The following is a 20611-nucleotide window of genomic DNA, read 5'->3' on the forward strand; positions in this document are numbered from 1 at the left end:
CCTCTGCACCTGACCGGCCCTGAGCTCCTGGTGTGGTAACTTTGGGGTTTCTTTGAACCCCCAACGGTGGGCTACCTTGGACCCAACTTTGAACCGTGTAGGTGGTTTACTTACCTGCAAAACTAACAAACACTTACCTCCCACAGGAACTGTTGAAAATTGCAGTGTCTAATTTTAAAATAGCTTATTGCCATTTTTGTGAAAACTGTACATGCTATTTTGCTGATTCAAAGTTCCTAAGTTACCCAAGTGAAATACTTATCATTTGAAGTATTACTTGTAAATCTTGAACCTGTGGTTCTTAAAATAAATTAAGAAAAGATATTTTTCTATACAAAAATGTATTGGCCTGGAATTGTCTTTGAGTGTGTGTTCCTCATTTATTGCCTGTGTGTGTACAACAAATGCTTAACACTACCCTCTGATAAGCCTACTGCTCGACCACACTACCACAAAATAGAGCATTAGAATTATCTCTTTTTGCCACTATCTTACCTCTAAGGGGAACCCTTGGACTCTGTGCATGCTATTTCTTACTTGAAATAGTACATACAGAGCTAACTTCCTACACGTGTGAAACGAACCTGCCTCCTCTGTAAATTCCCCCGGTGAAGACAAGTCCCATTCCGGGGAAGTATCTAGCCCACTGGCTGACTCCAAGCCCTGATTCTCTCCCAAGGACTCGACAGTCTCTCCTTCCTCCAACTGCCTTTGTTATTCCTCCTCTTCCAAGAGGTGCAAGGCCTTCCTGCATGACCTCAAACGAGCCTCCAAACTCGGCGTCGACATGGAGTTTGCCCACGTTGAAGACACCAGCTTCAACACCTGACGAGGCATCGGAGAGGAGGGTTGACTCCGCTGAAATCCATCACCCGGGTCCAGCATGGATCCAAATGGTGCCGAAGATGCAGGTGACTCCACCATCGGCGCTGGCTGACGGGGTGATGATATCGGCGCCATAGATGTAGTTGGCGACATCATGGGATTCACAGGACCTTGGGTTGATGTCATCGGCGCCGGTGTGGTACCCTCAGCTGGATAGAACGGCATAAACGGTGCCGCCTTGTACGGAGCCAGGGATCCCAAAGAAAATGCCATTGGATCCGTGGGACCAGCCGGTGCACCAGCAGGGGCCATGGTGTCGAACATAGCAAACATGGCATTCAAAAATGCCGCTGGTTCCACTCCCGGAGCCGGGAAGGCAGGATATCGCTCGTCTTGTTGCACCTGTACTTGCTGACCATCTGACTCCTGAGCAGCAGGTGAAAACCGAGGACTGTCCTGAGGTGCCACAACATCAAAGACGTACGGCGCCGGAGAAGCCTCAGGACTCTGAGGTTGCATCTCGATTGGCTCCGAACCGAACGGCGTTGTCATGACAGTGCCGTTTCTTATGCTTCTTCGAAGAAGCATAGGAAGAGGACCTTTTATGACTCCTATGACTCTTCTTCGCTTTTGCCAAAAAGTTTGGCCTCCCTTTCCTTTAAAGCCTTAAGATTCATGCTCTGGCAAGACGAACACTCCTCAACGTCCTGCTCAGAGCTAAGGCACCAAAGACAATCGTCATGAGGGTCAGTGGACCTACATGCGACCGCCACACTCTCTGCAAGGCTTGGAACCGGACTTCCTCGGGGGAGACATTGTAACTACAAAGAGTAACAAGAGGAAACCTCCAACAGAAGCAAGAGCTCGGAGAAAACCGTTAGCGTCGAAGGCACGGAAAAAAGGGAACTGACGTCAGCACGCCCATGCGGACCTCTTATTGGCATGGTGACGTCAGACGGAGTCGCGTGGAGCCGTGCAATTGTGACGTCCTCATCGACGTGGAGAGCTGGGAAGAAGATTTGCCGTTGGATGCTGGCGCAAGGGTGAATTCATAAGGTGAGGAATCCACAGGTAGTTTGTATCCATCAGAATGTGCACATTACTGTTTTCATTCAAAGTTCTATATTTTCCTATGCCAAGTACCTTACAATTTATGTACTTACTTCAATTCTGAATCTTGTGCTTCTAAAATAAATTTATATTTTTCTATATAAAAACCTATGGAACCCATGGACTCTGTGCACAATATCTCTCACTTTTGAGGTGGTATATACAGAGCCAACTTCCTACAATTGCTAACCCTGGTGTCCAGGGGGTGTAATTAATCCCTAGGCTGCTGAAGTACAACAGCAGTGATATTCTTCTCCCAGTGGTGATACTGCTATATAGGGCAAGAGATGCACATTGTTATCTTGGGCAGTGGAGGTGATCCTAGTGCTGATACTGTTGTTCAAGGCTGTAGAGGTACTTCCACTGCCAGTGCTACCAGGCGGGGTTATTGCAGGTACTCCTTCTGTGGATCCTGCTGGCTATGGCAGTGGGGATGCTCCTAGTGCTGATGCTGCTAGCTCTGGAGGCACTCGTAGTTTGGATGCTGCCAGCTATGGTAGTGGAGGTGCTGATGCTGCTAGCTATGGCAGTGGAGGTGCTCCTAGTGCTGATGCTGCTAGCTGTGGCGGTGAAGGAGCTAATGCTGCTAGCTATGGAGGTGCTGATGCTGCTAGCTATGGCAGTGGAGTTGCTCCTAGTGCTGATGCTGCTAGCTCTTGCTGTGGAGGTTCTCCTAGTAGTGATGCTGCTAGCTATGGCAGTGGAGGTGCTCCTAGTGCTGATGCTGCTAGCTGTGGCAGTGCTGCTAGTGTGGATGCTGCTAGCTTTGGCTGTGGAGGTGCTGATGCTGCTAAGTATGGCAGTGGAGATGCTCCTAGTGCTGATGCTGCTAGCTGTGACAGTGGAGGTGCTGCTAGTGTGGATGCTGCTAGCTATGGCAGTGGAGGTGCTCCTAGTGCTGATGCTGCTAGCTGTGGCAGTGCTGCTAGTGTGGATGCTACTAGCTATGACAGTTGAGGTGCTCCTAGTGCTGATGCTGCCAGCTGTGGTAGTGGAGGTGCTGATGCTGCTAGCTATTATAGTGAAGGTGCTGATGCTGCTAGCTATGGCAGTAGCGATGTTTCTACTGCTGCTAGCTATGGCAATGCTGATGCTGTTAGGTATAGCAGTGGAGGTGCTCCCAGTGCTGATGCTGCTAGCTATGGCAGTGGTGGTGCTGATGCTGCTAGCTATGGTAGTGGAGGTTGTTAGAAATGGGTTCTCTAGTTGGCAGTCAGTTTGCACCCTGTCCAAGTAGGGACCTCCACTCTAGTCAGGATAAGGGAGATACCTGTTCAGATAACCCCTGCTTACCCCCTTGGTAGCTTGGCACAAGCAGTCAGGCTTATCTCAGAAGCAATGTGTAAAGCATTTGCACATAACACACAGTAATATAGTGAAAACCTAACAAAAGGACACCACACCAATTTTAGAAAAATAGCCAATATTTATCTCTGTGAAACAAGACCAAAACAAGAGAAATCCAACATACAGTGCTAAAGATATGATATCTTGTAAGATTTATCTTAAAAATACAGTTCCTTGAAGTCGAAAGCTCCACCTGGGGCTATCACGGCGTCGTGATCAACAAAACTAACAGTTCAGGCCGGCCGCAGCATCGCAGGCCAGCTATGGTGTCGGTAAGACCCGCAAATAGTACCTTGGATTTGCAGGGCATCGTGATCCTTACGGTGAGCTCCGGAGAGCGGCGTCACTGGCATCACTGTGTTGGTTCTGGAGTCTATGCGTGAGTCGTCGGGCCCTTGAAGTCACACGCGTTGCAGCTCGAACAGCCTGATGAAGTCCGGAGCGCTGGCGTGGATGGTGTGGGGGCTGCGGCGCGAAGCGGGATGGTGCAACGTGCGGCGCCCACAGCTCACGGTGCAGGCAGCAGCTCGATGACAGTCATCCATCGGTGTTGGTGAGACCAGGGCTGCGGTGTGAAGAGGGTCGGTGCGATGTGCGGTGTCCACAGGTCGCGGTGCAGGCAGGGCTTGCCTGGTGACGACACTGGAGTCAATGGTGCTTGCGTCGGTGGATGGACCGGAGCTGCGGTGCGGGATGGGGCGATGCTTTGTGCTCCTCACAAGCAGTGTCCACAGGCCACGGAGCAGGCAGCGGCGCCGGTGTCAGCAGGAGCGGCGTCATCTGGGATGCCCAGGCTGCAGTGTGAGCAGGCGATGCGGGAGTTCGGGGCCCACAGGTCGCGGTGCGAAGCAGGGCAATGCACCTCCATGTAGCCTCTGCAGGTCACGGTGCAGGCCAGCAGTGTTGTGGTGGTTTCTCCTCTTGAACACCACAAAACACACAGTTCCCAGTGCTGCAGGTTGAGGAAACTGAAGTCTTTGGTGTCCCTGAGACTTCCAACAGGAGGCAAGCTCTACTCCACGCCCTTGGAGAACTTTCTCAAGCAGGACACACAGCAAAGTTCACCCTTTGCACTCTTTTCAGTTAGAAGCAGCAACTGCAGGCCAGTCCAGCAAAGTAACACACCAAAGGGATGGTACTCCTCCTCCAGCTCTTCAGCTCTTCTCCTTGCAGAGGTTCCTCTTGATTCCAGGAAGATTCTAAAAGTCTGGGGTTTTGAGTCTTTTTCTTATACCCTGTTGGCAAACTTCAAAGCAAAGTCTCAAGTGTTTGCCAGGCCCCAGACACTCACCAGGGGGTCGGAGAATGCATTGTGTGAGGGCAGGCACAGTCCTTTCAGATGTGAACAACTCAGATGGCTCATCGGGATATGCAGGCTACACCCCCAACCCCTTTTATGTCACTGTCTAGAGAGGTGCAAAACAGCCCCACTGTCAAACTGACCCAGACAATCCACACACAGGCAGAGTCACAGAATGGTTTAAGCAAGAAAATGCCTACTTTCTAAAAGTGGCATTTTCGAACAAACAATTTAAAAACCGACTTCACTAAAAGGTGTATTTTTAAATTGTGAGTTCAGAGACCCTAAACTCTTTTTTTATTTTTTTATTTTTTTTATAAATCTGCCTTCAAAGGGAATCTTCGCTTTAAGGATATTTAAAGGCAGCCCCCATGTTAACCTATGAGAGAGACAGGCCTTGCACAGTGAAAAACGAATTTGGCAATGTGTCACTGTTAGGACATAAAAACACACTAGTATACGTCCTACCTTAAACATATACTGCACCCTGCCCATGGGGCTACCAAAGGCCTACCTTAGGGGTGCTTTGCATGTAGTAAAAGGGAAGGTTTAGGCCTGGCAAGTGGGTACACTTGCCAAGTCGAATTGGCAGTTTACAACTGCACACAGACATTGCAGTAGCAGGTCTGGGCCACGTTTATAGGGCTACTGATATGGGTGGCACAATCAGTGCTGCAGGCCCACTCGTAGAATTCGATTTACAGGCCCTGGGCACCTCTAGTGCATTGTACTAGGGACTTATTAGTAAATCAAATATGCCAATCAGGGATAAACCAATCCACAGTTTAATTTATATGGAGAGCACTTGCACTTTAGCACTGATTAGCAGTGGCAAAGTGCGGATAGACAATAAACCAGCACAAACGGCGTCCAGTGCACCATAAAAACGAGGTCAGAAGGCAAAAAGACAGGAGACACCCCAAAAAGCTACCAGGTCTAACAGGGGTGCTCCTACTGCTGATGCTGCCAGCTATGGTAGTGGAGGTGCTGATGCTGCTAGCTATGGCAGTGGAGGTGCTCCTAGTGCTGATGCTGCTAGCTATGGCGGTGAAGGAGCTAATGCTGCTAGCTATGGAGGTGCTGATGCTGCTAGCTATGGCTGTGGAGTTGCTCCTAGTGCTGATGCTGCTAGCTCTGGCTGTGGAGGTTCTCCTAGTGCTGATGCTGCTAGCTATGGCAGTGGAGGTGCTTCTAGTGCTGATGCTGCTAGCTATGGCAGTGGAGGTGCGCCTAGTGCTGATGCTGCTAGCTATGGCAGTGGAGGTGCGCCTAGTGCTGATGCTGATAGCTATGGCAGTGGAGGTGCTGACACTGCTAGCTATGGCAGTGGAGGTGCTCAGACTGTGGATGCTGCTAGCTATGGCAGTGGAGGTGCTCATAGTGCTGACTGCTAGCTGTGGAGGTTCTCCTAGTGATGATGCTGCTATCTGTGGCAGTGGAGGTGCTCCTAGTGCTGGTGCTTCTAGCTATGGCAGTGGAATTGCTGATGCTGCTAGCTACTACAGTGAAGGTGCTGATGCTGCCACCTGTGGCAGTGGACGTTTTCCTACTGCTGCTGTAACCGTGCTCCTGCTGCTAGCTTTGGCAGTGGAGGTGCCCCTAGTGCTGATGCTGCTAGCTATGGCAGTGGAGGTGCCCCTAGTGCTGATGCTGCTAGCTATGGCAGTGGAGGTGCCCCTAGTGCTGATGCTGCTAGCTATGGCAGTGGAGGTGCTTCTAGTGCTGATGCTGCTAGCTATGGCAGCGGAGGTGCCCCTAGTGCTGATGCCGCTAGTTGTGGCAGCGGAGGTGCCCCTAGTGCTGATGCTGCTAGCTACGGCAGGGGAGGTGCTTCTAGTGCTGATGCTGCTAGCTATGGCAGTGGAGGTGCTAGCTACGGCAGGGGAGGTGCTTCTAGTGCTGATGCTGCTAGCTATGGCAGTGGAGGTGCTTCTAGTGCTGCTAGCTATGGCAGTGGAGGTGCCCCTAGTGCTGACGCTGCTAGCTATGGCAGTGGAGGTGCTGACACTGCTAGCTATGGCAGTGGAGGTGCTCAGACTGTGGATGCTGCTAGCTATGGCAGTGGAGGTGCTCATAGTGCTGACTCTGCTAGCTGTGACAGTGGAGGTTCTCCTACTGATGGTGCTGCTAGCTGTGGCAGTGGAGGTGTTTCTAGTGCTGGTGCATCTAGCTATGGCAGTGGAGGTGCTCCTAGTGCTGATGCTGCTAGCTGTGGCAGTGGAGGTGCTCCTAGTGCTGATGCTGCTAGCTATGGCTGTTGAGGTGCTCCTAGTGCTGATGCTGCTAGCTATGACAGTGGAATTGCTGATGCTGCTAGCCTACAGTGAAGGTGCTGATGCTGCCATCTATGGCAGTGGAGGTGCCCCTAGTGCTGATGCTGCTAGCTACGGCAGGGGAGGTGCTTCTAGTGCTGATGCTGCTAGCTATGGCAGTGGAGGTGCCCCTAGTGCTGATGCTGCTAGCTATGGCAGTGGAGGTGCCCCTAGTGCTGATGCTGCTAGCTATGGCAGTGGAGGTGCTCATAGTGCTGACTCTGCTAGCTGTGGCAGTGGAGGTTCTCCTAGTGATGGTGCTGCTAGCTGTGGCAGTGGAGGTGCTCCTAGTGCTGATGCTGCTAGCTGTGGCAGTGGAGGTGCTCATAGTGCTAACTCTGCTAGCTGTGGCAGTGGAGGTTCTCCTAGTGCTGGTGCATCTAGCTATGGCAGTGGAGGTGCTCCTAGTGCTGATGCTGCTAGCTGTGGCAGTGGAGGTGCTCCTAGTGCTGATGCTGCTAGCTATGGCTGTTGAGGTGCTCCTAGTGCTGATGCTGCTAGCTATGACAGTGGAATTGCTGATGCTGCTAGCCTACAGTGAAGGTGCTGATGCTGCCACCTATGGCAGTGGAGGTGCCCCTAGTGCTGATGCTGCTAGCTACGGCAGGGGAGGTGCTTCTAGTGCTGATGCTGCTAGCTATGGCAGTGGAGGTGCCCCTAGTGCTGATGCTGCTAGCTATGGCAGTGGAGGTGCCCCTAGTGCTGATGCTGCTAGCTATGGCAGTGGAGGTGCCCCTAGTGCTGATGCTGCTAGCTACGGCAGGGGAGGTGCTTCTAGTGCTGATGCTGCTAGCTATGGCAGGGGAGGTGCCCCTAGTGCTGATGCTGCTAGCTGTGGCAGTGGTGGTACGCTTACTGCTCGCTAAGATGCTCCTAAAGTGGGTGCTGCTTGCTCTGGCAGTCAGGATGCTCCCAGTGCTCAACACTACTAGCTATGGCAGTGGAGGTGCTGACACTGCTAGCTATGGCATTGGAGGTGCTCAGACTGTGGATGCTGCTAGCTCTAGCAGTGGAGGTGCTCATAGTGCTGACTCTGCTAGCTGTGGCAGTGGAGGTGCTCCTAGTGCTGATGCTGCTAGCTGTGGCAGTGGAGGTGTTTCTAGTGCTGGTGCATCTAGCTATGGCAGTGGAGGTGCTCCTAGTGCTGATGCTGCTAGCTGTGGCAGTGGAGGTGCTCCTAGTGCTGATGCTGCTAGCTATGGCAGTGGAGGTGCTCCTAGTGCTGATGCTGCTAGCTATGGCTGTTGAGGTGCTCCTAGTGCTGATGCTGCTAGCTATGACAGTGGAATTGCTGATGCTGCTAGCCTACAGTGAAGGTGCTGATGCTGCCACCTATGGCAGTGGAGGTGTTCCTACTGCTGCTAGCTATAACAGTGCTCCTGCTGCTAGTTATGGCAGTGGAGGTGCCCCTAGTGCTGATGCTGCTAGCTATGGCAGTGGAGGTGCTTCTAGTGCTGATGCTGCTAGCTATGGCAGTGGAGGTGTCCCTAGTGCTGATGCTGCTAGCTGTGGCAGTGGAGGTACACTTACTGCTCGCTAAGATGCTCCTAAAGTGGGTGCTGCTTGCTCTGGCAGTCAGGATGCTCCCAGTGCTCAACACTACTAGCTATGGCAGTGGAGGTGCTCAGAGTGTGCATGCTACTAGCTATGGCAGAAATTGGTTAGTTACCTGGAACTTCAGTTCTCCAACATTATATTCACATGCTTGGATCTCTCCCTGTCTTCAGCCTGGGAATGCCTGGTATATTAGACAGTGCTGGGTAGTGCTAGTCCTGAGAGTCAGGACAGTGCTGGTCCTGAGCTCCCAACGCAGGCCCTGAGAGGTAGGAGAGTGCTGGTACTGCTGGGCTTCCAGTGCAGTGCTGGTCCAGAGTTCCCAGTGCAGGCCCTGAGGGGTAGGACAGTGCTGGTCCTGGGCTCCCAGTGCAGGCCCTGAGGGGCAGGACAGTGCTGGTCCTGGGCTCCCAGTGCAGGCCCTGAGAGGCAGGACAGTGCTGGTCCTGGGCTCCCAGTGCAGGCCCTGAGGGGTAGGACAGTGCTGGTCCTGGGCTCCCAGTGCAGGCCCTGAGGGGTAGGACAGTGCTGGTCCTGGGCTCCCAGTGCAGGCCCCGAGAGGCAGGACAGTGCTGGTCCTGGGCTCCCTGTGCAGGCCCCGAGAGGCAGGACAGTGCTGGTCCTGAGCTCCCTGTGCAGGCCCTGAGAGTCAGGACAGTGCTGGTCCTGGGCTCCCTGTGCAGGCCCTGAGGGGCAGGAGAGTGCTGGTCCTGGGCTCCCAGTGCAGTACTGGTCCTGGGCTCCCAGTGCAGGCCCCGAGGGGCAGGGCAGTGCTGGTCCTGGGCTCCCAGTGCAGGCCCTGAGGGGCAGGGCAGTGCTGGTCCTGGGCTCCCAGTGCAGGCCCCGAGGGGCAGGGCAGTGCTGGTCCTGGGCTCCCAGTGCAGGCCCTGAGAGTCAGGACAGTGCTGGTCGTGGGCTCCCAGTGCAGGCCCTGAGGAGTCAGGACAGTGCTGGTCCTGGGCTCCCAGTGCAGGCCCCGAGGGGCAGGACAGTGCTGGTCCTGGGCTCCCAGTACAGGCCCTGAGAGTCAGGGCAGTGCTGGTCCTGGGCTCCCAGTGCAGGCCCCGAGGGGCAGGGCAGTGCTGGTCCTGGGCTCCCAGTACAGGCCCCGAGGGGCAGGGCAGTGCTGGTCCTGGGCTCCCAGTGCAGGCCCCGAGGGGCAGGGCAGTGCTGGTCCTGGGCTCCCAGTGCAGGCCCCGAGGGGCAGGGCAGTGCTGGTCCTGGGCTCCCAGTGCAGGCCCCGAGGGGCAGGGCAGTGCTGGTCCTGGGCTCCCAGTGCAGGCCCTGAGGGGCAGGACAGTGCTGGTCATGGGCTCCCAGTGCAGGCCCTGATAGGCAGAGGAGTGCTGGTCTATACTTCCCAGTGCAGACCCCGATAGGCAAGACACTGTTGGGCCTGGGTTCGCCATGGACAAGCATGTCCTGGGTTTCCAGCAGAGACCCCGATAACTTGGGCAGGGCATGTTCTAGGCACCTAGTGCAGGTTGTAAAGCTGTGTTTCAGATAAGAGGATTGGTAAATGTATTTATTTGGTTGGTTAGATGTGGCTCTGCGTCCTACCAGCACATTGTTACTCATTGAATTGTGTCCACATTTAAAAGCCTTTTCTGTTTTCCTCCAACAGATGGTTTTTGGAAATCTCAGATCTTTCAGGAGAAGTTGGTTGATGTAATTGTACCCTTCCTGCCACTGAGGCCAAGCCATGTCCGCCAGTGTGCTAGGAGCGAGCTGGACATGCAGGGCTTGTTCCAGGAAGACCATGTCATCCAGTCGGTGCTGAACAGCGTCACCTTCTTCCCAGATGAGGAGAAAGTCTTCTCGTCTACTGGGTGCAAGACCGTGGCCTCTCGCATTAACTTCTTCCTGTGATCTCCATGTGCTGCAGACTGGCCCGTGGAGCCCAGAGGTGAATCCAGGCCCCTGAAGGGCTCCTAGAGTTTACAGAAATTCCCTCTTGGTGCTTCTGACTGTAGGAGGGTGTTTGAAATGCAGTGGATTGATGTGATGAAATGGACTCTAGTTGCAGATGGTCGATCTTGGAGTGAGACCTCTGCAGAGGTAAGGACAGCTGCACGGCTGCAGGTCCAGGGTGTGATCAGACCACACCTGCCTTTGGGCCAGTATAAGCAGGGACCACTTTTACCTCCGACCTGTTGTTAGCAGAGAGATCTATATCTGAGTATTCTGCAGGTAACCACTAAATTGTACACAGACGCTGCTTCTGTTTTGATTTTCTGGCATGATGACACCACAGAATGTTCTAGAGTTGACAACAGATAGTAAGTGTAGCCAGTAGGAACTGAATGGCTGACAGTGGGCAGAATGGCTAGTGTTAGAAGAGTTGGCTGGTGGTGTGCTGACTGGCAGGCGTGTTGGACCCGCTGGTGGTGTGCTGACTGGCAGGCGTGTTGGACCCGCTGGTGGTGTGCTGACTGGCAGGCGTGTTGGACCTGGCTGGTGGTGGGCTGACTCGCAGGTGTGTTGGACCTGGCTGGTGGTGGGCTGACTCGCAGGCGTGTTGGACCTCGCTGGTGGTGGGCTGACTCGCAGGCGTGTTGGACCTGGCTGGTGGTGGGCTGACTCGGTGGGCTGACTCGCAGGCGTGTTGGACCTGGCTGGTGGTGGGCTGACTGGCAGGTGTGTTGGAGCTGGCTGGTGGTGGGTTGACTGGCAGGTGTGTTGGACCCGCTGGTGGTGGGCTGACTCGCAGGCATGTTGGAGCTGGCTGGTGGTGTGCTGACTGGCAGGCGTGTTGAACCCGCTGGTGGTGTGCTGACTGGCAGGCGTGTTGAACCCGCTGGTGGTGTGCTGACTGGCAGGCGTGTTGGACCTGGCTGGTGGTGGGCTGACTCGCAGGCGTGTTGGACCTGGCTGGTGGTGGGCTGACTCGCAGGCGTGTTGGACCTGGCTGGTGGTGGGCTGACTCGCAGGCGTGTTGGACCTGGCTGGTGGTGGGCTGACTGGCAGGTGTGTTGGAGCTGGCTGGTGGTGGGTTGACTGGCAGGTGTGTTGGAGCTGGCTGGTTGTGTGCTGACTGGCAGGTGTGTTGGAGCTGGCTGGTTGTGTGCTGACTGGCAGGTGTGTTGGAGCTGGCTGGTGGTGGGCTGACTGGCAGGTGTGTTGGAGCTGCTGGTGGTGTGCTGGCTATCAGGTGGTGTGTTGGATCTGACTGGCAAGGTGGTGTGTTGGATCTGACTGGCAAGGTGGTGTGTTGGAACTGACTGGCAAGGTGGTGTGTTGGAACTGACTGGCAAGGTGGTGTGTTGGAACTGACTGGCAAGGTGGTGTGTTGGAACTGACTGGCAAGGTGGTGTGTTGGATCTGACTGGCAAGGTGGTGTGTTGGATCTGACTGGCAAGGTGGTGTGTTGGAACTGACTGGCAAGGTGGTGTGTTGGAACTGACTGGCAAGGTGGTGTGTTGGATCTGACTGGCAAGGTGGTGTGTTGGAACTGACTTGCAAGGTGGTGTGTTGGAACTGACTGGCAGGTGTGTTGGAGCCTCTGGTGGTGTGCTGACTGGCAGGTGTGTTGGAGCTGACTGGTGTGCCGGAGCGGACTGGTGGTGTGCTAGAGCTGACTGGTGGTGTGCTAAAGCCGCTGCTGGGGGGTGTGCTGGCTGGCAGGTGGTATGTTGGAACTGACTGGCAGGTGTGTTGTAGCTGGCACATGTGTTGGAGTCTTTGGTGGTGTGCTGACTGGCAGGTGTGTTGGAGCTGGCAGGTAGTGTGTTGGAACTGACTAGCAGGTGGAGTGTTGGAACTGACTGGCAGGTGGTGTGTTGGAAACAGGTGGTGTGCTGGAACTGACTGGCAGGTGGTGTGCTGGAACTGACTGGCAGGTGGTGTGCTGGAACTGACTGGCAGGTGGTGTGCTGGAACTGACTGGCAGGTGGTGTGCTGGAACTGACTGGCAGGTGGTGTGCTGGAACTGACTGGCAGTTGGTGTGCTGGAACTGACTGGCAGGTGGTGTGCCGGAGCTGACTGGCAGGTGGTGTGCCGGAGCTGACTGGTGGTGTGCTAAAGCCGCCGCTGGGGGTGTGCTGGCTGGCGGGTGGTATGTTGGAACTGACCAGCAGGTGTGTTGTAGCTGGCACATGTGTTGGAGTCTTTGGTGGTGTGCTGACTGGCAGGTGTGTTGGACCTGGCTGGTGGTGGGCTGACTGGCAGGCGTGTTGGACCTGGCTGGTGGTGGGCTGACTGGCAGGCGTGTTGGACCTGGCTGGTGGTGGGCTGACTGGCAGGCGTGTTGGACCTGGCTAGTGTTGTGCTGGCATGACGTTTTCAGACGAGTGAGTGGCGGTCTGCTGTCCAGTAGGTGAGTCGTACGAGCCAGTTCCCTGTGAGTGCAAGAGAAGGAGTACAATCAAGGAGCACGATTCATAAATCTATTATTTGTATTTTCTAGTCAGATCTCATCTTGTATTGGAGAACTAGTTTCTATTGTAAATCTCTGATTTCACAACTCTTGAGACCGGTAGAATGCCTGGCAGCAGCATGGATCCTACACTAAGTTTGCCTTCTGCAGCGAGTGAGCCAATTCAACGTGTTTGTGACCATCCGATGCAATTTTTCAAAATGAAAAAGCTATTTTAAGAACATATTTTTATTTTCTTTAATAAAATTGATATAAATTGCCTGTTGGTGTTGTGTCCCTTGAAGAGTCTTGTATGGCACTACTGTTAAATTATCTTCTGCTCAGCAGCTTGTTTGCCAACATGTCTGATGGTGTTTGAAGACCCCAGTATTGGCTGAGACTTGGACGCTCGAAGCCCTGCTCTGGTGCACAACGCCCAGACTGGTCCATACACAAACTGACCTGTCCTCCATCTCATGTGGACTTTACAAGTCAATCAAGATGAGTGTGCAGTCACTTCTGGGCTATGGTTTTGTTATGGCAGAATACGTCTACTTCTGTGAGTACATTCAGCTGCAGTAAAGGCCCTTTGCATTGTCCTTTGTAGTTCCTCTGTCCTAGTTTAGGGCCGATGTGAGGCCCTTGGACCTCCAGTGGGATGGACCTTCCGGAGGCATGCTGCCTTTTGAGGACTGCAAAGCTTTTCTATCTGACGATGACATCCTGGCTCCTTTTGCCTGCAAAACTCGCTGAATATCCTGATTAATCTACGAACAAACAAGATTGAAAGTTAGAGACAATAGTGTGCACAGCATGGAAATGTTACAGGGAGTTCATGTACAAGAAGGAGAGGTTTACAGAGTAATCGTGCCCAGGAGGGATACTTGTCCATGGACTACACATACACAGCCCGCATCTTCACCTCCAGCAACCGTCTGGTACATCCACACCACTCACCTGGTCCGACCACCACCGGGTACAATTCACCATCTCAGAACCCACCTACCCCGGCACCGTACCCACCAGACCCACGTGAAGAGACTGGAAAAAGGTATCCGGCGACCAGTAGTACATCACTGTCTGCTCCCACCCCCCAAACACAACCCTAAATAAGCAGGAAAGAGCTTCTCCCCGTGGATCACAGAATGCCCAGATGCCATAGCCCTCGCCAAGACAGCCGGTGGCAAAGAACAAAGCTAAAAAGCAAGCCGATTCATCAAGGAACTGTACTCTACCAAATGCAAATGCAGATAACTTGAAAGTGGTGCACCAATTTAAAAAAAACTGCACCACCTTCAAGACCGCTCTCAACCAGTACCACCGCCTCCTGAAAGAAACTGAGAGCGCACTAGCAGACTGCATCAAAGCCAGCGCAAACCACAACAAAGAAATCTTTGCCATCGTGAAGGAGTTCAGCAATTCCGCTGCTACCAGGAAAGACATCCATCCATCCCTCCCAAAAACTGTGCAACAACCTTGCTGACTTCTTCCACCACAAGATCTTGGCCATCTACGAAAACTTCAAACGCCAACCTTCTCCCACAGAGAGCATCAACCAGCTCACACCCACAAACCCCAACACCTTCTCACCCACTGGGAACTCCTCACCACGCAAGATACTATCTCCATACACTCAAAAGCACCCACGGACCCTTGTCCCCACCACGTCTTCAACCTCGGAAGCCAAATAATTTGTGACAAACTCGGGAAGGTCCGGAACACCTCTATCACCGCCTTCCCTGAGGATTGGAAACATGCTGAAGTAAGTCCCCTCCTGAAAAAAAACATCTGGCGACCCAGCCGATTAGAACTACTGACCCATCTCTGCTCCCCTATCCAGCAAAAGTACTTGAAAAAGCGATCAACCAGCAACTCATCTGGCTAAGGTGTGTACTGTGTGAAACTGGCACCTTGTTGCAGTATCCCTCCCTCCCCCCACCCACCCCCCTACTTTTTGCCTGGTTTCTGAATGCAACTTGGACTGGAGTGCACTGGGATCCTGCTAACCAGGTGCCCAGTGCCAGTGTTCTTTCCCTAAAAATTGCACAGGTAATTGGAAACACCTTTAGCTGCCACTATAAGTCCCTGGTAAATAGTACTTGGGTACCCAGGGCATGGGGGGGGGGACTAAGTGTAGGCCTTAAAACAAGGGTGATGGACGGAGTGCTGAACACTTACCCCCCAGTCACAGATCTGGGTTTAATCCATCATTCTTTTGCTCACCATGCCACCCCAGTTTGGACCCAGCCATATGGAAATCAGTCTTGACCCTGTTCTTCATGGGAACAGTCCAGCCTGAACTGCCAGCCCAGGTCCTCCCTGGATCAGAAACAAGCATCCTCGGACCGGTTTCAGGGTATCCAGGCTAGCTTGAATCCAGTGTCACAGTGAGCACGGCAATAAGGGTAGGCCCCTGAGGACAGCAGCACTGCTTGTGCCACCCTCTAGGGCCATGCATCCGGATGCACCCAGCACTGCCATTGCAGGCTGAGTGTCCTTGTGCAAACCTAAACCACAAACTCGACATGGCACACAGCCTGTGTGCCCTGTCCACCCTACACTGCATTTACTATGGGTAACCGACTAGCAGGCCTTACAGCCCTAAGACAGGGTGCACCATATCCTATGTAAGGGCATAGTTGCATGACCAATATGCCCCCACTGTGTCCCTGCCAAACCTGGGACATGGTGAGTGAACAGAGCCGCCATTTTAAATACGTGTACTGGACACTTGTCAACATGAGTTTCCCAACTACATAATGGCTACTCTGAACCCTGGGTTCTTTAGTATCAAACAACCCAGAATGATAAATCCAAACTGGTACCAGTACTGGATTTATTATAAAATGTACCCAGGGATCACCTTTGAGGTGCCCACTGCGAAAGCTAACCTAACCTGGCACGGTTGCTGACGGGTCCTATCCAGCTGCCACATCCAGACAGCCAATCTACAAACCTTGGAGGAGAGCCCTGTCTCTGGTTTGTAAAACAGTGCCCTTCCTGGGTGGAGGAGCTAACACTCCCTCCCTCCGGAATGTGCACTGCCCTGGCAGTGAGCTTCAAAGGGCTACCGCCCTTGAAACTCGACCCCCAGGCCTGCTGCTAGCAGCAGATGGCCTCCCCATTTCCAAATCCCCACTTTTGTAGGGAGCAAAGGTGGAAAACCACACAAAGGGTCAGGTGAGTGGTCTCACCTGGCATGCACCCCCCTAAGGTGTTGCCTGCGAGATGGACCCTCTTCTTCAGTTTCCTCCATCTTGGGATAGAGGAAAATAGCCCATGAGGTTTAGGGTAGTGACCCTTCCCACAGGAAGTGGTTACTGTAGTGGGTGTAGCCACCCAAAGGTAAGTGTCCCATTGGACACTCCCAGGTTCCCCCTTAAACGCCCACTAAATTCAGTATTCAGGGTGCATCCCTAGACCAAGAAATCAGATTAGACAGGACAAAGAAGACAGCACCAAAGAAGGTCCAAAGCAAGAGAACTGTGGATCTGCTGCATCAAGAAAAGGTGCCAAACCTTCCGTGCTGCACCCAGGACCCGACAATCGCTGCTGCAGAGGAGCTGGACACTGGACTGACCTCAAAAAACCCAGGGGACCTCCAAGCTTCACAAACTGCCCCAGATCTCCCTTCTGAGGTGAGGCACCATTCAACAACCAAGCAAGAACCAACAAATCAGTGAGGGTCACTTCACTGACCGGCTGATATCCCTGCAACCAGAAGTCTCAGCCGGACCCGACGATACACCGACAACAGCCCGGACAAGACCTACAAGTGTGCCAACTTTGGCACTGTGCCCTCCAGTGGCAGTCATCCCAATACCCCAGGTACTGGCCAGTGCACGTCAGACCTCATGAAAACCAGCTCCCCCAGGGCTGCAACTGGACCAGGAGGAAGCCGCAGTCAAGGGACTTCAGGAACACTCCGTCCTCCTGCTAGAGTGCCACCGTTGTCCTGCTGCAAGCCGCCCTCAAAGAGACTCACCTTCAGCTCCAAAGGGCTCCAAAGCGCACAGCTTCTGGATCACCAACTCGCCCTGTATCTGGCCACCCTGTGCCTTGCAACGAGGAACCAGCTGTGTTCCACGGGTCCCTAACCCCTTGTGACCTTGACAGCCCAAGGGGACCCCAAGGCACCGCTCTTAAATGTGCAAACCATCTCCTCTTCCAGCTGGCCTCTCCAAGTGGCCCTGTGCCAAGAGACTTTCCTGCTCTGCTTTTGCCGAAACCACAAGCCGCCTGAGGATCTCCAGCTGGCACAAGGTGCCCACAGACTGCTTTGACCATCCTGCAAAAGAAGAGTGGTAACCTAATTGTGTGATTCTTAATGCATTTTTTTAAAGTGAGTGCCTATTGATTCCTATGGTTTGTAATTACGCACTGAAAGACTAACTTTATTAAAACTTTGAAAAATCCTAACTCAAAAAAAGTACTTAATGTATTTTAACCATCTTGGTCTTAAAAATTATATTAAAAATCTGAAGTTTTTTATAAATTGGCCTTGAGTTATTCCTTTGAGTGTGTGGCACATGACTGATACTGTGAGTACAACAAATGCTTTGCACTTCTCAAAGATTGGCCTAACTGCTCGACCAAGCTACATAGTGTGCCTAGTTTGTACAGTACATTGAGGGCCAGCCTCCTACATGCACCTACGTCAGGCAGAAACCACCACTCTGTTCAGAGGAAGTAAGTTAAACACCCAAGATAACCTGTACTTATCAGTGGTAGCTTGGCACAGAGCAGTCAGGCTTATCCCCAGACGTCATGTGCAAAGAGTTTGCGCAACACACTCATACCAGTGACTGTAGGAGGCTGGGCCTCTATGTAGTGTGCAAAGTTAGGCACACTGTGCAGGGGGTCCAGGCAACCACACTTTGGTTTCCAGAGGTAAACATTAGACCACCTAATGCTCCAATTTGTAAGGTACCTGGTCGAGGAGTTAGACTAATCCAGGAGATGTGCTAAGTATTTGCTGTACTCCCAAATCAAATCATGTGCCACACACTCAATGAATAATTCAAGACCAGAATTTATAAAACAACTTCAGACTTTTATATACATTTTAAGAGCAAGATCGTTAGAATACATTAAGTACTTTTTGAATTATAACTTTTTGAAGTTTTAATAAAGTTATTCTTTCTATGCGTAATTATGCACCATTGGGATCAATGCAGTCACCTTTAAAAATGCATTAAAAAATACGGTTGGGTTACCAGTCTCCACTCTTGCAGAGTGGACGGAGGGCACACTGTGCCAACTGGAGAGCCTCAGGCAGCTCACAGTTCCAGCGGGAGCAGCATTGGAAAACCTCTTGGCACTGGCACAGGGTCACCTGGAAAACAAGCTGGTTTGCAAGTTTAAGGTGGGTGCTTGGGGGTCCACTTGGGCTGTTGAGGTAGCATGGGGTTGGGGACGCGGGGCACACAGCAAATCCTGTGATGCAAGGCTCCAGCAGCCAGGTGCAGGGCGTTTTGGAGGTCTTGGATGCTGTGCACAAAGGGGGCCCTTTGGAGCTGGAGGGTGTAGGAGGCTGAACTGGCTTGTAGTGAGTACCTAGGGGTACTTGCACCAGGCCCAGTTATCCCTTATTAGTGTATAGGGTGTCTAGCAGCTTAGGCTGATAGATAATGGTAGCTTAGCAGAGCAGCTTAGGCTGAACTAGGAGACGTGTGAAGCTACTACAGTACCACTTAGTGTCATATGCACAATATCATAAGAAAACACAATACACAGTTATACTAAAAATAAAGGTACTTTATTTTTATGACAATATGCCAAAGTATCTCAGAGTGTACCCTCAGTGAGAGGATAGGAAATATACACAAGATATATATACACAATACCAAAATATGCAGTAATAGTCTTAGAAAACAGTACAAACAATGTATAGTTACAATAGGATGCAATGGGGACACATAGGGATAGGGGCAACACAAACCATATACTCCAAAAGTGGAATACGAACCACGAATGGACCCCAAACCTATGTGACCTTGTAGAGGGTCGCTGGGACTATTAGAAAATAGTGAGAGTTAGAAAAATAACCCTCCCCAAGACCCTGAAAAGTGAGTGCAAAGTGCACTAAAGTTCCCCAAAGGACAAAGAAGTCGTGATAGGGGAATAAGGCAGGAAAGACACAAACCAACAATGCTGGATTTCCAATCTGGGGTACCTGTGGAACAAGGGGACCAAGTCCAAAAGTCACAAGCAAGTCGGAGATGGGCAGATGCCCAGGAAATGCCAGCTGCGGGTGCAAAGAAGCTTCGACTGGACTGAAGAAGCTGCGGTTTCTGCAGGAACGCAAAGGGCTAGAGACTTCCCCTTTGGAGGACGGATCCCTCTCGCCTTGTAGAGTCGTGCAGAAGTGTTTTCCCGCTGAAAGAACGCCAACAAGCCTTGCTAGCTGCAAATCGTGCGGTTAGCGTTTTTGGACACTGCTGTGGCCCAGGAGGGACCAGGAGGTCGCAAATTGGACCAGGAGGTAGAGGGGACGTCGAGCAAGACAAGGAGCCCTCTTAGCAGCAGGTAGCACCCGGAGAAGTGCCAGAAACAGGCACTACGAGGATGCGTGAAACGGTGCTCACCCGAAGTCGCACAAAGGAGTCCCACGTCGCCGGAGACCAACTTGGAAAGTCGTGCAATGCAGGTTAGAGTGCCGTGGACCCAGGCTTGGCTGTGCACGAAGGATTTCCGCCGGAAGTGCACAGGGGCCGGAGTAGCTGCAAAAGTCGCGGTTCCCAGCAATGCAGTCTAGCGAGGTGAGGCAAGGACTTACCTCCACCAAACTTGGACTGAAGAGTCACTGGACTGTGGGAGTCACTTGGACAGAGTTGCTGGATTCGAGGGACCTTGCTCGTCGTGCTGAGAGGAGACCCAAGGGACCGGTAATGCAGCTTTTTGGTGCCTGCGGTTGCAGGGGGAAGATTCCGTCGACCCACAGGAGATTTCTTCGGAGCTTCTAGTGCAGAGAGGAGGCAGACTACCCCCACAGCATGCACCACCAGGAAAACAGTCGAGAAGGCGGCAGGATCAGCGTTACAGAGTTGCAGTAGTCGTCTTTGCTACTATGTTGCAGGTTTGCAGGCTTCCAGCGCGGTCAGCAGTCGATTCCTTGGCAGAAGGTGAAGAGAGAGATGCAGAGGAACTCGGATGAGCTCTTGCATTCGTTATCTAAGGAATCCCAAGAGACAGAGACCCTAAATAGCCAGAAAAGAGGGTTTGGCTACCTAGGAGAGAGGATAGGCTAGCAACACCTGAAGGAGCCTATCACAAGGAGTCTCTGACGTCACCTGGTGGCACTGGCCACTCAGAGCAGTCCAGTGTGCCAGCAGCACCTCTGTTTCCAAGATGGCAGAGGTCTGGAGCACACTGGAGGAGCTCTGGGCACCTCCCAGGGGAGGTACAGGTCAGGGGAGTGGTCACTCACCTTTCCTTTGTCCAGTTTCGCGCCAGAGCAGGGCTAAGGGGTCCCTGAACCGGTGTAGACTGGCTTATGCAGAATTGGGCACATCTGTGCCCAAGAAAGCATTTCCAGAGGCTGGGGGAGGCTACTCCTCCCCTGCCTTCACACCATTTTCCAAAGGGAGAGGGTGTAACACCCTCTCTCAGAGGAAGTCCTTTGTTCTGCCATCCTGGGCCAGGCCTGGCTGGACCCCAGGAGGGCAGATGTCTGTCTGAGGGGTTGGCAGCAGCAGCAGCTGCAGTGAAACCCCGGGAAAGGCAGTTTGGCAGTACCAGGGTCTGTGCTACAGACCACTGGGATCATGGGATTGTGCCAACTATGCCAGGATGGTATAGAGGGGGCA

General features: G+C 52.8%; 2 protein-coding genes across 2 annotated transcripts in view; one reads left to right on the top strand and one right to left on the bottom strand.

Moving 5' to 3' along the window:
* The window catches only part of TOR2A (torsin family 2 member A), a 104424-nt gene extending 91339 nt beyond the window's left edge, over positions 1–13085 (top strand). The window contains exon 5 of the mRNA XM_069236962.1: positions 10073–13085. Coding sequence (XP_069093063.1) covers positions 10073–10317 — 245 coding nt within the window. The 3' untranslated portion in view covers positions 10318–13085. The remainder of the gene's footprint in view (positions 1–10072) is intronic.
* Positions 13048–20611, bottom strand: part of TTC16 (tetratricopeptide repeat domain 16) — a 253336-nt gene continuing 245772 nt past the window's right edge. Inside the window, exon 14 of the mRNA XM_069236961.1 lies at positions 13048–13570. Coding sequence (XP_069093062.1) covers positions 13421–13570 — 150 coding nt within the window. The 3' untranslated portion in view covers positions 13048–13420. The remainder of the gene's footprint in view (positions 13571–20611) is intronic.

This window comes from Pleurodeles waltl, chromosome 6 (assembly GCF_031143425.1).
Source record: "Pleurodeles waltl isolate 20211129_DDA chromosome 6, aPleWal1.hap1.20221129, whole genome shotgun sequence".
Classification (NCBI taxonomy): Eukaryota; Metazoa; Chordata; class Amphibia; order Caudata; family Salamandridae; genus Pleurodeles; species Pleurodeles waltl.